The sequence below is a fragment of the Centroberyx affinis genome, unplaced genomic scaffold (genome assembly GCF_046629955.1).
Source record: "Centroberyx affinis isolate AG114_WGS23_722 - 3 ecotype Tasmania unplaced genomic scaffold, CSIRO-AGI_Caff_v1 ptg001932l_1, whole genome shotgun sequence".
Taxonomy (NCBI): domain Eukaryota; kingdom Metazoa; phylum Chordata; class Actinopteri; order Beryciformes; family Berycidae; genus Centroberyx; species Centroberyx affinis.
In genome coordinates, this window is record NW_027280293.1 from 205,001 (window position 1) to 219,958 (window position 14,958).

General features: G+C 41.5%; 1 protein-coding gene across 1 annotated transcript in view; it reads right to left on the reverse strand.

Annotated features, from left to right (window-relative positions):
• map4l (microtubule associated protein 4 like) overlaps positions 1 to 14,234 on the reverse strand; it is a 54,669-nt gene extending 40,435 nt beyond the window's left edge. The window contains exons 1-4 of the mRNA XM_071530494.1: positions 14,162 to 14,234; positions 12,204 to 12,452; positions 4,147 to 4,562; positions 3,129 to 4,074 (exon numbers count right to left, since the gene is read on the reverse strand). Of these exons, the coding sequence (XP_071386595.1) occupies positions 3,129 to 4,074; positions 4,147 to 4,562; positions 12,204 to 12,452; positions 14,162 to 14,234 (1,684 nt within the window). The remainder of the gene's footprint in view (positions 1 to 3,128; positions 4,075 to 4,146; positions 4,563 to 12,203; positions 12,453 to 14,161) is intronic.
• Between the last annotated feature and the right edge of the window lie 724 nt (positions 14,235 to 14,958).

Below are 14,958 nucleotides of genomic sequence, written 5' to 3' on the forward strand. Positions count from 1 at the left end.
TCGGGGTGTCCTGTTGTTGCGGTCAGGTGGTAGTGCTGTCATTATAGTTGTTGTCATTGTAGTTGTCTGTTTACTTGTCTGACGATTGTATGGCACATGACACATTTCCGAAAGGACCAATAAATATCTATCTTACATTTGGGTTTGGGGTTTAGTTACTCTTTAAAGGGGCGCTTCACTGGAAAACAATGCACTGGAAAACATGCTTGTTTTCCAGGTAATGCCATCTGGAGGACACTGGAGGACATGTAGTGCTAAAAACAGCTCAGTAAAATGATGGAAATGATGCAATTTATTCATTCATTCATTTGTTTTCTCTAACTGCTTAAACCTTTTCAGAGTCACGGGGGGGCTGGAGCCCATCCCGGCACGCACTGGGTCGAAAATGACAGTGATAATGATAGAACAGCAATACCTTAATTGTCACTGACTGATAGTCGACGCTGAATATAAAAGTTGCTTGCTGTTTCCATGAAACAGACTGACAAGACAGAGGTTACAGATGGATTTTTAAGCCTTGATACAGCTGAGATAATTTGCCCCTCAGCATCATCCATCACTTTTAAAACCACCCAGAAATGTGTTAATCAGAATAATGAGATAATAATTTAACATTCAACACCAAAAGTGATTGAGATGCCCTGCAAGGATCCAAGTGAGGTGTTAATACAAACTGAAAAAAAAGAGAGAGCTGACTTACCTTTTGTGCAAGGTCACATCATCGGTGGAAGTATGAAAAAGAAAAAGGGGGGAGAAGGAGAGAGAGAAGATAATTTTCAGTCACTTCAGCATCACTCTCACTGCATTAAGCCTACACCCTGCAATCAATCCTCCGACATCAAGCCTAACAATGCCTCAGTGTTTGAACATCTAGCACAAAAAGTGAGCCGCGTATGTGCTTCATAAGTCCAGGAATTTATGGAAATTCCAGGACATTTTAGAGGTTTGACACATACGCAGGTAGAAGGCCAGTGTGAAGGACTTGGTTAGTAAGTGCCAGGCCCATCTGAACGCCTACAGTAGCATAATTTGAAAGCCAGAGCTACTGAATCGAATTCAATGAATTGTTATTTTATTCAAATCAATAATTTTAAGCGCATTTACAGTGCATTTCACAAACAGTGTCATGTAAAAGTCGGGTTTTAGTAGTGGAAGAGGGCTCAGGAGAGGTATAGAGAGAATCACACTGGAAAATAACAAAGCTTCATTCAGCAGGACGGTGGGTAACTTAGATAGCCAGAGACAAACCAGTGCTCAGGATTGAAACCCAGCATTACCAGGAGAGAGAAGTATTAAAATGAAGGAGCAGAGGTACTCATCTCAGGGTTTCCCCCAGTGTATCAGAGGCTAAGTGGGCTAATTTGCCTCCTCAGCTAGCCTGGACATTGGAACAATAAATCAGAAGTACCTAACATTAGTGTTAGATAGGCTTGGCCGATATCCAAAATGTAATATTGCGATGCTGTCCCGCCAAAATATTGTGATATACGATATTATAATGGTGGTGCGGTTGTTTATTTTATTTTATATTTTTTCTGGGGGTTTTTTGTATTTTATTTTGTATTTTATTCAAATTTGCGATACTCGAATATTGGCCCAAGCCTACTGCATGCATGGAGAACCCTAATTACATAGTCATGTGTTCAAATCTCCTCAGATTTTAACCTTGCATAATAAGATCTGACTATCAATAGTTTGCAGTTCTGCCATTATGTTGCCATAAATGCAGCACTGGGCCCATGTCTCACCTCTCACATCACCTAATAACCTTTCTGGGGGAAACCCTGTCACCTGAGTGGGGTTTTAGTTTTACATTTGGGATAAGATACTAGGGAAAATGATAGGAAGAGCTCATTGGAACCTGGACTTGGATTTGCACAGGAAGAAAAAATAAATTTTTGACCCTGTAACCCAGACTGGATCTTTGCATTGCAGGATCAGGGTTAAAAATCAGGTTTTCTCATCCTAGGTAAATCTTGCCATAGAAGCAGAGCATTGGACTGTTATAAGTAGTTGTCAAAGCTGGGTTTGGGGACCCCCATAATTGCTTGTATAAGACAATAAAGCTTGATAGCTTATTCCCATTGTGGTCTTTAGTGGGTAGGGTTTGCTGACTTTCCTGGCTAAACCTGAAAAACTTGTCCCATCTGGGTCATGTAGAGTTAAAAATTGCCATTTCCATTCCTATGTTGTAGAGGAAAGTCACTTATGAGTCTCTCTATATATGATAATAGTGTTGTAATAATACTGTATAGACTGTTGCAATAGATACACACAAAGAGGTGAAAAAGCCCAATAACAAAATTGTGTACAACTTTGTAATGCTAACAGACTTTGACAGACTGGTAAGTTAGCTTTACCCTGCATGGACCCAGATGGTCTGTGTGTATCTATAGACAGAGAGGAGATAGTGGGCAGCTAAACAGGCAGTTAACAATCAGATGGGAGACAGTTGGAGCAAGCATAGATAGTAGAGCTGTTATAAGCAACAAGTAAAGTAATAAAGTTGTTATAATAATAATAATAATAATAATAATAATAATAATAATAGAGCAACACAGATAGCCAGGCAGAGGGGAATGAAATCAGACAATGGCAATTATCAGTTTACCCTTGCATGGTAGTTACTAGGGCCCGACCAATACAGGACGTTTGGGTCCTATACGGATGCCAAGGAAAATTAAGATCTAATATATCTAGACAATTTCTTTGGTAGTTGTGTGAAATGAAAATGTCTCTTTGTAGAGATTCCAAGCATTTATAATGGAAACAACGGGCTACACAGCTTTGTGTATAGAATTATTCATTTTCATCAAGATCAAGATCAAGATCTGTTGCAGATGTGGAATATCTCAAAAATTAATTCCGGGTATAATATAAGCCATTTCCCATTTATCTGTCGGGCCCTATTTATTACAAATATAATTACATAAAGGAAAGGACCAAACACCAAGCAGGCCTGGTACTCAATCCACAGACAGAGAGCCATGCAATTAAAGAGTCATACACCCCCCCACAGAAAGACAGCCTACTGGTAGCAATAGCTATTTCTTCCTATCCTAGCCTACAGTGACTTCTGTTTAAATATAGCCCCCTCATTATCATAATCTTCCCTGTAGTTCACCAACCTTCCAGTGGGGGGAGCGGTGGCGGCGAGGAGTCCCGGTGCTCTGAGTGTGCAGGGAGAGAGGGAGGGGCTGCAGGGGCGATGGAGGGAGGGGGAGTGGCTGTCGAGCTAAGGGGCGTGGCTACACTTGTGGCGGGAGTGTCTGATGGGGAGGGGCGAGTGGCGTCACTTTTACCGGGAGTGGCTGATGAGCCGAGGGGCGTGGCTGAGGTTGTGGCGGGGGTGACTGCGGACGCGAGGGGGGTGGTGTCAGTGGTAATAACGGGAGTGGCCGCACTTGTATCGGGTGTGGCTGTAGTGGATGTGGGCGTGACCAAGGGGACAAAAGGCTTGGCGTCGGGGTTGAGGGTCGATCCGACTGCAGCAGCAGAAAGGTGCGTGTCTGCACCGGTTAAGGGGGACCGGCCGGTGGACAAAGCGGAAGTAGGAGGAAGGTCTGGAGTGCTCTTGGACGGTGGCGTGGAGGGATGGATAACAGAAGAGACTTGTGAAGCAGGGGCGGTGGTTTCTGGTGGGGTGGTCTTTGTAAGGGGAGCGGTAGCAAGGGACGGGGTGTTGGTGACGGGGGTGGTGGTCTGGGAGCCGGGCGTGGAGGCCGGGGGCGTCTGGAGGACTGAATCCAGGAAAGAGAAGGTCTGGGAGACCGGGCTCAGATTGTCCCCTGTCATTAGCGCTAGGCTACCGCTCACATCCCCGGGTAAACTAGCCTTGGTGGCCGCGTTGGCCGCTAAGCTAACGTTAGCTTCAGGTTTGCCAGCGGAGGAGAGTGGAGAATCTTTAGCTTCGTTTGCCATTTTAGCGTCTTTAGCGGACACGGCGAAATCGTCCACACACATGGGCTCGTAGGAGCGCGGTGGAGATTCTGTGTCGTAGCTAGCATGGGAAGGGTTGGTGAAGCTTGTGGGGATTGGGGAAGGGGCAGAGGGCACAACAGGGTTGGGGCTGGGCTTTGGGTTGGGCTCCAGAGCTTTGGAGTCAGAGGGGCCAGAGTCAGCAGCTGTACCCCAGTTAGGAGCGACTGTAGCCGGTGTGGGAGAGGCAGGCTGCTGGGGCACTCCCCACTCCTCTGGAAGTCTCATCCGACTCTTACCCTTCCTCCCCCTCACTCTCCCCCCTCCTCCCCTCCCTCTGATCTCCCACTCCCAGCTCTCCTCCTCCTCCTCCTCCTCCTCCTCTTCCTCCCCTCCTCCCTTCTCCTGCGAAGAGCCGGGGCTTATCGTCCCGTGCTTGTCCGACTGGCCGACGTTATTCTCCACTTCCTGCCTATCCAAGAAGTCGTAGACCTCGTCGCGGCCCTTCCTCTTCTTCTTCCTCCTTCTCTGCTGTTGCTTGCCAACCTCTCCCCCGGGCCCCGCTCTGTCAGGGCTGAGGGTTTCGGAGGTGGAGGATGTGGGACTGCTGTCGTCCATTGAGCCGCTGGGAGAGAGGATGGGAGCTGCCGGGGGGGAGGGTTTTATAAGAGGAGGAACCAGTCACATACTGTGTCAGAAAATCACCTGCCAAAAAGCTATCAGATTGTGGTTACCATAGGCGGCCCCTGACCATAAGGGATGCATATCTTGAAGACAAAAGAAAAATATCACCATTTCAGACTTCCTTTGTTGTCAGTACAGTCACTTTTTGCCAATTCAGGTTTAGGTCTTCTAAATTGTTTGCTGTCTCAAGGCAGTAGGTACTTGTAATGAGTCTATAGTAGTATAGTACTAGTATATACAAAACTAGTGACAAGTTGGAGGTAGGGTAGGCTGCAGATTGTATAGGCAATTCACAGATTTTCTTGTAAATAGAGATTAGTTAGTAGTAGAGATTAATTCCCTATAAGTGAAGGTGGACTACTGATTTGTGGTGCACAGTTCTTTTCACTGATTAAAATCATACTTTCTGTTCCTGAATAAATCCAACCATAGGCCTAGTGCATAGTTAATGCAAGGCGCACATATGCTAATGCAAGTTGCCAACATGCTAGCTCTCTGCTGACTTAGTACACGCATGTCGACCAACTTCCTTGAGCCCTGACTGAAGTTATAAACTGCTTATCCACATGGGGGAAGCAAAGTCACTAGTCTGAGAGGGGTATTTAAAAATGACTACTGCAGAGGAATGCCTACTTTAATATAGACTCAATCACCACCAAAAAAGGAGAAGTTGGAAAGAAGACGGTACGTGTGTTGTTTAAATAGGTCGAGAATGCTAGATGGGGAATTTTTGCCCATGCGGAACTTTGATGAAGAGAGGCATTTCCAATATTTTCTGATGTCAGTGGCAAAATTTGACAACATCCTTCAAAGTATTGCCTCTGATTAGCCATGACAAGAACCAGTACAACCCAGTGGCTGGCTGTCACACTGAGGCACTCGGTGACTGGGATCAGTCAACAGGCATTAGCAGCTAGTTACAAGTTGGGCACTATGATGGCTGTTGGAATGGTTTTACACCAAAAACTACTACTTGTTCATTTGTAGTTGCTCATTTAGCAATATTTGCATTTAGCGGCTCTACCTGAAACATGACATTGCAACATGCATTAGCGTTAGTCTTGCGGTTGGACTGCACATATTGCTACGCAAGAATGCAAGAAATGTCCCTTACATTGCCCTTTGCATTGTTGTTGCTTGTGTAGACGATGTAATGACCCTAACCCGAGCTACAAAGTGGATGGGTGGTTCCAGCCATAGTAACCATAGTCTGACTGCTTTTTGGCCCGTTTTTGGCACAATCCCTTGAGCATTTTCACAAAATATCTGACGTATGTGATGGTGCCTGCTTTTATAAATGCATTCGACCAATGATTTGGGCTTCTTTTACTCACCTGTTATAGACTTTATAGGTTTTAGTCAAGATTATTTTGAATTGAATACGCATAATCAATTTATTTTGGGACAGATATTTTTTGGTGCTGCTTTATAGCAACTTCTGGGGTGGAAATTGGGCTCATGGTAACTTTGCTGTGATTTATCTGATAGAGACTGCTGGTCTGATTCTGGTGGTCATTCTGCATCACTCCCAATAAATATTTGCTTGAATTCAATTGGCGATAAATACTGGTTCAAAGATCCACTGGCTGTTACTGGTAGAAGGGATTCTACTCTTAATGTCTGTGGAATCTGATGGGCAGTATACATTATGTTAATAACTTGGTGAACAGGTCGCAAACACTTAACTCAACGGATGGGAGGGTGACATTTTTCAGAGAATGAAGGCAGATCACGTTCGTTTCATAACTTGTGATCAATGGGTTAACAAGTACTGTTGGAATTGATTCAAATCTTGGCAATAAAATGCACAAAATGTAAGGTCATATCATGCAAATTTTCAATTTTGGATGGGTTTAAAAAAAATAATATTGTGGTGTAAGGCAGTAGTTTGTATTGTGTCAATCAAGCAGTTAATCTGGTGTGATTCTCTCTTTCTGAGAGGAGATAAGTATGATTGAACGCTTATCATCATCATCATCATCATCATCATCATCATCATCATCATCAACATCATCACCACAAGGGCCAGGGAGAAGCGCTGGTCATGTGTAGGGAGCAGGCACACGCAGCAGAGCAAAACAAACACACCTGAGTCTGGGTGCACTTGAGCACTGAAGCAGCAAGCATCCGGTCGACCTCAATAAGTTCAATAAATCAAGCGCACCTCAAATAAGGGTCTAACGGGTATGATAAGAAACAACTGCAGGCAGGTCTGAATTATGGAAATGAATGGGTCAGTGTCACATTGCATGGCTTCGGTACAAAATCAAAACTAACTTCACATACACACACATGCTAAAATGACGCAAATTAACACATGAAAGACACATGGAACGGATTAAAAACTAATCACAATACGATGACACATATGCATGCAAGCTCAACAAGATATATACATATATAGACAAACACATTACAATTACATTCAAACACAACATCACAGCAGGCACAGAGTATGATCTCTTTTCTTTTTTTTTGTCTTTGGTTCCCACTATCTTTTTTTGGCGATGAAGTCATCCCAGTTGGTTATGCTATATTCTCTGAAGCCATATTTCTAAATTTCTACTGACATGCGCTTAATCAGCTCAGAAAGAATGAGAGAGAGAGACAGAAAGATAGATAGAGCGAGGGAGACAGATAGGATAGGGGGATGGAATACGAAAATAAGACTCTCTGACCAATACCCCCTCTGTCTGCTCATCTTTTTCTCCGCCTGTCTCGATTTTCATTTCTCAGTCTCAGTTTTCATCATTCGTTCCCCTCCCCCTTACCCCACCACCCCTCCCTCCCCTCCTGGCCTCTCTTACATCACTGGATAGTAATGTGAATCTAGATAAAGGTGCATTCCCCTCTAAATCTGGCACCCTTCCCCCGCATTTCTAAATTGATTGAAGCTGCTATTTTCTCCCGGTGCCCTTCGTTGCTCTCGCAGCTATAAACAGCTCTCGGAAGGGAAGATGCAGGGGCATTATCATCTATATTTAATGTGATAAGGTATTTAATGGGAGTGCATCTTAATCTGGAGTCTGGCAAGCTGCCAAGAAGAACATTATTGCTGCAGCGGCGGTTGTCTCGAACACAGAAATGCAGCAGCGGAAGAGGTGAGGCAGAGAGAGATGATAAAACCTATCGTCGGTGTCCTGCAGAAATCTTTTGTCTCCAAAAAGTTTTTTATTTTATTTTTTTCAGAAATCAAGAAATCTTACAAAGCAATATAAATGATGTGGCTTGGTCACAAGGCCAAGAGACGTGTTCATCAAGTGGAACAATACATGTTGTTAATTACTGTTATTAAAAATAGTTAAAAATGGCAAACTGGTCTGAGATTTGCTGATCTGCAGGGCACCGATGATACTGAATCTCACACAAGCTTGTGTTTTGCATATTCCTGCTGTCAAATGAAAACTTCTTAAGTGATTTCCTAATCTTAAATCTAACTCTAACCCGGTGTAAAATATGGAAATTCATGAATTCTCAAAAATGGATCTGTTTTTCTTATATAGTTCTGTTCTACATGAAACCCATTCAAAGCCCTCTGTATAATAAAAAAAAAAAAGTACAGTGTTAGTCTTAAACTCATTTTAATCATTTCTGAAAAGCTGATTGGTTTTTTTGAGACACAAGGTTTCCATCAGACAGCAACAATATTAAATATTCTCGCTTCTGACACAAATAAGCTGCAGTATTGCTGAGCCAAACAAAAGCCTAGAGAGATGGAATTGAATTTGAAATCTGTGGAAAGAATGATTTTTCTGTATTAAAGTTTGTCTTCATGCTTCATTAGATACCCGGTGAAGAGAGACAGGAACAATGGGACAGAGGGGGCAAGACATAACAGATGCCATGACTCCAAACCCATGACAACAAACATGTTAACCTTATTGTCTCCCAACAGGAATGAGCTCATTATTTGACCAAAACAAAGGCTTAAAGAAAGAGAAATTAAATTAAAATAATACTAAACTGATGTATTTTTGTAATCTGAATATTTTGTTAAAATGTCTTCCATTCCCCAGGAATCCTGATTAGTATTAAAAAAATATGTACTCTAATAAAAAAATTAACAGATTGACTTTTCTTTTGTGCCCTAAAATTAATGGAAATCTAGCTGCTGAGTGGAAACTGTCCAAGGAAAATGTGATTCAGCATCTGTCCAAGAGTTAGACTTTTAATAAACTTAATTTCTGCACTGTTTACAAAATGCTGTCTGGTTCCGCTGATATATCGATGTGTGATGTGTTTTTCACGTTGATTTGTAATTATTATGGATCAAAATAAAGGAAGAATCAGCCAAGTTCCACTAAGTAAAAATAATATCAACAATGTTTTCTTTTAATGTCAAGCGTAGCCACAAGTGGCATCCTTGTGCGATAGGAGGATGGGATCTGTGGTTGCGCATGTGATGTGCAAAAGTAACTTTGTATCAAGAACAGAAACCTTAATACCAACGGCGTAACATTATTATTATGAGGTTTTGATGCTTGTGTGTTCTATTTCACACAGGCTTCGTATCGAGGCCCGATAGAAGCTCTTATAACTACAGTTACAAGATGGAACTACCGTGTTACTGCCTGTGCAGCTTGGACTCTTACAGTGAGAGCTTCCAAAGATACAAATGACCTGGGGCAAAAAACTTAAGAAAACTGGTAACACTTTACAATAAGGGTCACTAAGTTAAGGGTTAGTTAATTAACAGTTAACTAATGTGTCTGGTAATCATTTACTAATGGTGTTCATGTTAACTAAGGTATTAATTTATACATTATTTAAGAGTCATCTTTATAAACTATTAAATAATGTATTAATTAATACCTTAGTTAACATGAACACATCAGTAAATTACACATTAGTTAACCCTTAACTTAGTGACCCTTATTGTAAAGTGTTACCAAAAAACTATTAAACTATTACTACTATTAAATTGCAGTTAAACTATTAAGCTACATTGTAGCAAGTTACTGAATGCACTGTCCTGTGCATAGCTTATGTAAAATGTTTTGTTGCCACTAAGTGAGGTCAAGCCAAGATGGAAAACAATAGTAAAAAATACTGATTAGCACATTAATGCGGATTAGCAGACTTGCCATTTTTGACATGAACTCTGGCTGATATTTCCACATTTTCAGTATGTTTAGAAATTATTTTTTAGCTAACTTTATGCCAGCTAGTTATATAAAAGATTGCACTAATCACAGTGGTAATAGGCTAAAAGTCTTTTTTGTCCAACCCTTTGTTTTGAAATATATATTTGGGGGTTGCAACAGTTAGATAAAAGGCAGGATTTGCTTGTCTAAAGCTCATATTTTACTCTTCACTGTGACCCGTTATGCAACGAGGTCGGCAGATTTGCAGCAATCTCTGCAGGTATTGTGTGTGACGCTAGAGCTGCTGTCTATTTTCATTTACTAAATCCAGAAGTTTAAAATAGCAACATGTGGTTATATCACTACAGTCTTCTCACTGAGAATTTCATGTTTAATTGGAAGTTATTTTTGCATTTTTCATTTTGCAAGTGAATGAACTGCGTGGCGGAGCTTGCAGCAGCATAATAATACATAATACAGCCATGGCCGCTACTTGATCCTCCTTCAAATCATCCCCTGATCTCTATGAGGAAGATGAAGTCTGTTGAATAGTCCTACAGTACATTGCCATCTCTGTCGCTGATGCAGCATTTCAGCCCCGACTGATATTGCACTAGAACAGTAACCGTTACATAACAACCGGCTAGCACCGCTAGCTGGCTTTTAGCTAGCAGGGCTATCTTTAGAACGGCAACAAAACAGACAAGAGTAGTCTGGCTGAAAAATAAAACCCTCAACAAGACCTGGCTAAGGGGGACTGAATCTTTGATAAGTCCAATCTATGTAGAAACTTAGATATTGAGAGGTTCTTTGAAATTAAGTTTCAGTTGAGGACTTCTACATCTGTCCTCACTGCCCATTTTTCTTTTCTATAGCTTTTAGATTGGGAGGAGTCAAGCTCTAACTGAATGTAAGATGTATTTAACATTATATATTGAAATTATTAAGTAAATATTTACAATACTGATTAATTCTAGTATCATGAACTGCCACTGTCACCAATTGTGGGGGAAAATTCAGCCACTCCCAAACTTCCAGCAACCACAGGCTGAAACTGAAGTTCTCATTTATCCTACATGCCATAAACCACATTTATGTGACAAATAAATAGCTTCATGTATGTATCTGTACGTTTTAATTACTGTATGTAATGTGTTGTACAGTATGTCTTGCTGCAAAGCAAAAAGTCCTGACCTGACTGGCATCTTTATTAAACTGGCTGGAGTTACCATTACCATTGAGGGTTAGATTGACTGGTAACACTTTACAATAAGGGTCACTAAGTTAATGCTTATTAAGCATGAACTAACCCTTAATTAACAGTTAACTAATGTGTCTGGTAATCATTTACTAATGGTGTTCATGTTAACTAAGGTATTAATGTATACATTATGTAATAGTCAGCTTTATAAACTATTAAATAATGTATAATTTAATACCTTAGTTAACATGAACACCATTAGTAAATTACACATTAGTTAACTGTTAATTAAGGGTTAGTTAATGCTTATTAAGCATTAACTAACCCTTAACTTAGTGACCCTTATTGTAAAGTGTTACCAATTGACATTTTTAGAGTTATGGCTTTTTGTGGTGGTTTCATGTTTTCAGGATCTTGCTTTTCTATGAATGCATTTCTACATTACAACTGTTTTTGAAATACAGCTTTAGGGCCCAATTATGCATGAAGGCTGAACACTGCACGTCTTTTTGTTGAAGCCTTCAAAGCAAAGCAGCCTGCTGCGTTGCTGTGTTTGCTGTTGCTAGGCAACCACAGGATCAGCTGACGATCAGCTGTCAGTCACTAAACCAGCATGTTGATTATCATAAACAATAACAATTCATGATAAAAAAGTTGCCAGATATTTCGAGCGCAGCACAAATTCTCCTCCAAGCTGCTGTTTTCTGTTTAGATTCTTGGTAACTCGATTTGTCAGTGGAGAGAAAACTGTGATGTCGGGCGCCTTTCAGCTCCGAGTTGAACTTTTTTTCAACTCAGCCCAGAGCGGAAAAGCGCGAGGTGTCCAGCAACACACAAGCAGCTCTTAAAGTCCTTCACCCACATCGAAAACGACTAGAAAAGGCCGCCCTCTGCTGCTAAAAACACATCCTGTATGACCGGGCCTTTGCTCTTCTCCTGACACCACCCTCCCCTGCTGCCCTGTGTAAGAGATCCAAGCCAACTTTCTACAGCAGGCAAAATAACAAGATTAGTACTGGATTTTAGCAATCTGTTCATTGAATAGAATGCATTTCTCAATTCGGGACGGGGTTGTAAAGACTCTAGCTCCACCCTCCCCTGTTACTCTGTGTGAAAAATTCAACCAACCTTCTAAAGTACATGAAAAGATCAGCATGACGGTTTAATGGACCTGGATCCCAGGGTGTGAAATATATGTACTCAAGTGTAATTCAGCCTGAAAGATACAGCTGCACTCCCTCCTCTCTCTCCTCTCTTCTGACTCCACCCTCCCCTGCTGCCCTGTGTGAGACATCCGACCGACCCCCTTCTGGTACCTGGAGAATGATCCATAGAGTGTAATCCGGGGCCACCAGGGGAAAACGGGTCACTGGGTTTAAACGGAGCGCTACCGCTGGTGTTACTGGTGGTTTTGGGTTCCAAACCGAACAGGCCCGAACTCTTCTGGGCGTCCACAGCCGAACCCATGACAGACTGGCCCAGGCTGGAGCTCATACTGGTCTGGAAGGGTGGCAGGGCGGACCCCACGCCCAGGTTGGTCCCCCCCATGCCAGGCTGGGAGAATCCTGATGGGGAGAAAGAATACAGACAGAGAAATACATCAATAACAGAGAGATATTCATAACACTAACCCACCAAAAGCATTAGCCATGTTACCTATTGCTCTGTTAATAATCTAATAGTTGAATTCTGTGCATTGTTGTTATGTTGAAATACTTGAACTGCTTTGCATCAGTCACTCATACTACGACTATTAATATTGCAATTCTGATATTACAATGTATGATACTTGACCTATATGACATATTGCATTGTTTCACTATGTTGTCTTGTGCATATTTTTGTGTCTTATTGCCTAAGTTTTACTATGATTTCGCAGTGAACTACTGTTACATTGTTGCACTGTTTCATTTTCATATTATTCTTCTTTTGAATGCACCATGACACAAAGAAAAATATTTCACTTTCACTGTGTACTTGTGTAAGGTGGAATGACACAGTTGAATTTCTTTTATTTTGAAAATATATACATAATGAATATATTAATATAATACATTACTATAATGTACGTATATACAGTATATAATACATATAATACATTTACTCCAGTTACAGTAATTGAGTAGCTGTTTTATGTATTTGTACCTTTTTTTTTAAAGTCAGTAATTATACTTGTACTTAAATACGTTTTTGCTCTAGTGTTGTAGAGTACAAATTCTGTAGATTCTAGCCTACATAAACATCAGAAAGTGGACAATCATAAACTGGCCAATTGTGAAGACGTTCACAATGAACAGTCAGTCAGCAAAGAAGAGAAGAGTAATCTGTCTTTACTTTCTGCACTTTTTTTTTTGTAATTTTCAAGTTTTCAAATTAAAAAAACCTAGTTTGAACTCTCGTCTTTTTAGAATTGCATGGGAGAGATCACATCTCACATTGTTCTCTTTTCTAAAAAAGTAACTTCGTAACTTTTACTCTGAGTACATTTTAAATGAGTTACTTTTTACACCAGTACTTTTACTTCTACTTAAAATATCAGCAGAAGTAGGACATTCTATTATTCTTTTCACCACTGATGGATAACAGCAGTGTGACCAGGTAATGACATTATTTGGCACTTTATGGCATGTATTACGTGCTATACTAACATACAAGCCATTACAAGCTAGAAGTCTTGTAACATGGCTGTAATTTTGTGAGCATTATTGTAGAATTATAGTCATTATAGTAGTATAGAGTTATAATTTATGCTGGTAGCAACAATCATACCGCATTATAAATAATTGTAAATATCCTCATTATACATAATAGATATGAGCATTGAGTAGAAAAGCCCATTATTTTTTGTAAGTAATTTTGCCTGCTAGTACTTGGGGAAAAAATGGCCCACGGAGACCACAGATTATTAATGCTGGTGGTTGACTATGAACTCTGACTATGAAATGACTATGAGTCTATGAAATGATATGCTGGTGTACGTGTCAATGTGACATTGCATCAAAAATGAAAGTTTAAAACATGATTGCAGCTGTGTGACAGAGCGATAACAATCAAGCGGACAAGGAAGAAAACAAAAAGAAAGAAAGTTGATTAAAGATTAAAAGCCCACAAGGTCAACCAATCCGGGAGCGACAAATTTGGCGAAGGGCTAAGAAACGTAGAGAAAGAGGAGAGGTGGAAAAATGACAAGAAGGACCTCATGCAGCGATTCACATGTGATGCGGGGATAGGAAACGACAAAAAACGAGAGAAGAAACGAAAGAGTAAAGTGGACCTAGCAGTGAGTCAGGCATGCTGCTGTCCTTTGTCTTATTCTGGCTCCACTGATCTGACATCCCTCCCATCATGGTCATAGGACCTGAGGAGAGAGAGAGAGGGAGAGGGAGAGAGAGAGAGAGAGAGAGAGAGAGGGAGAGAGAGAAAGAGAGAGAGAGAGAGAGAGAGAGAGTGACCAAGACAGGCAGGGAAGTAAAGACAGAGAGAATGGGAGAGACAGAGAGAGAGAGGGAGGGAGGGAGGGAGAGAGAGAGAGAGAGAGAGAGAGAGAGAGAGAGAGGGAGAGAGAGAGAGAGAGAGAGGGAGAGAGAGAGAGAGAGAGGAGTGACCAAGACAGACAGGGAAGTAAAGAAAGAGAGAATGGGAGAGGCAGAGAGACAGAGAGAGAAATGGAGAGAAAGAGCGAGAGAGAGAGAGAGAGGGAGAGAGAGAGAGAGAGAGAGAGAGAGAGAGAGGAGGAGGAGTGACCAAGACAGACAGGGAAGTAAATAAAGAGAGAATGGGAGAGGCAGAGAAACAGAGAGAGAAATGGACAGAGAGAGAGAGAGAGAGAGAGAGAGAGAGCGAGCAAAGAAAAACGAGAGGGTTGAGTAAAAGTGAGAAAGAGAGGGAGGGAAAGAAAGAGAGAGAGAGGAAAAGGTCGGAGAGAAGAGAGAGAGAGGGGGGGGGACGAGAGGCGGAGCGGTCGGCGGACAGGATGATGGAGTGATGTAGAGTGAAAAAACCAACGGGGAAGAAAAAAAAACAGATGGGAAAAGAGAGAGGCAGATGTCAGAGCCGATCAGAGCCGTGGGT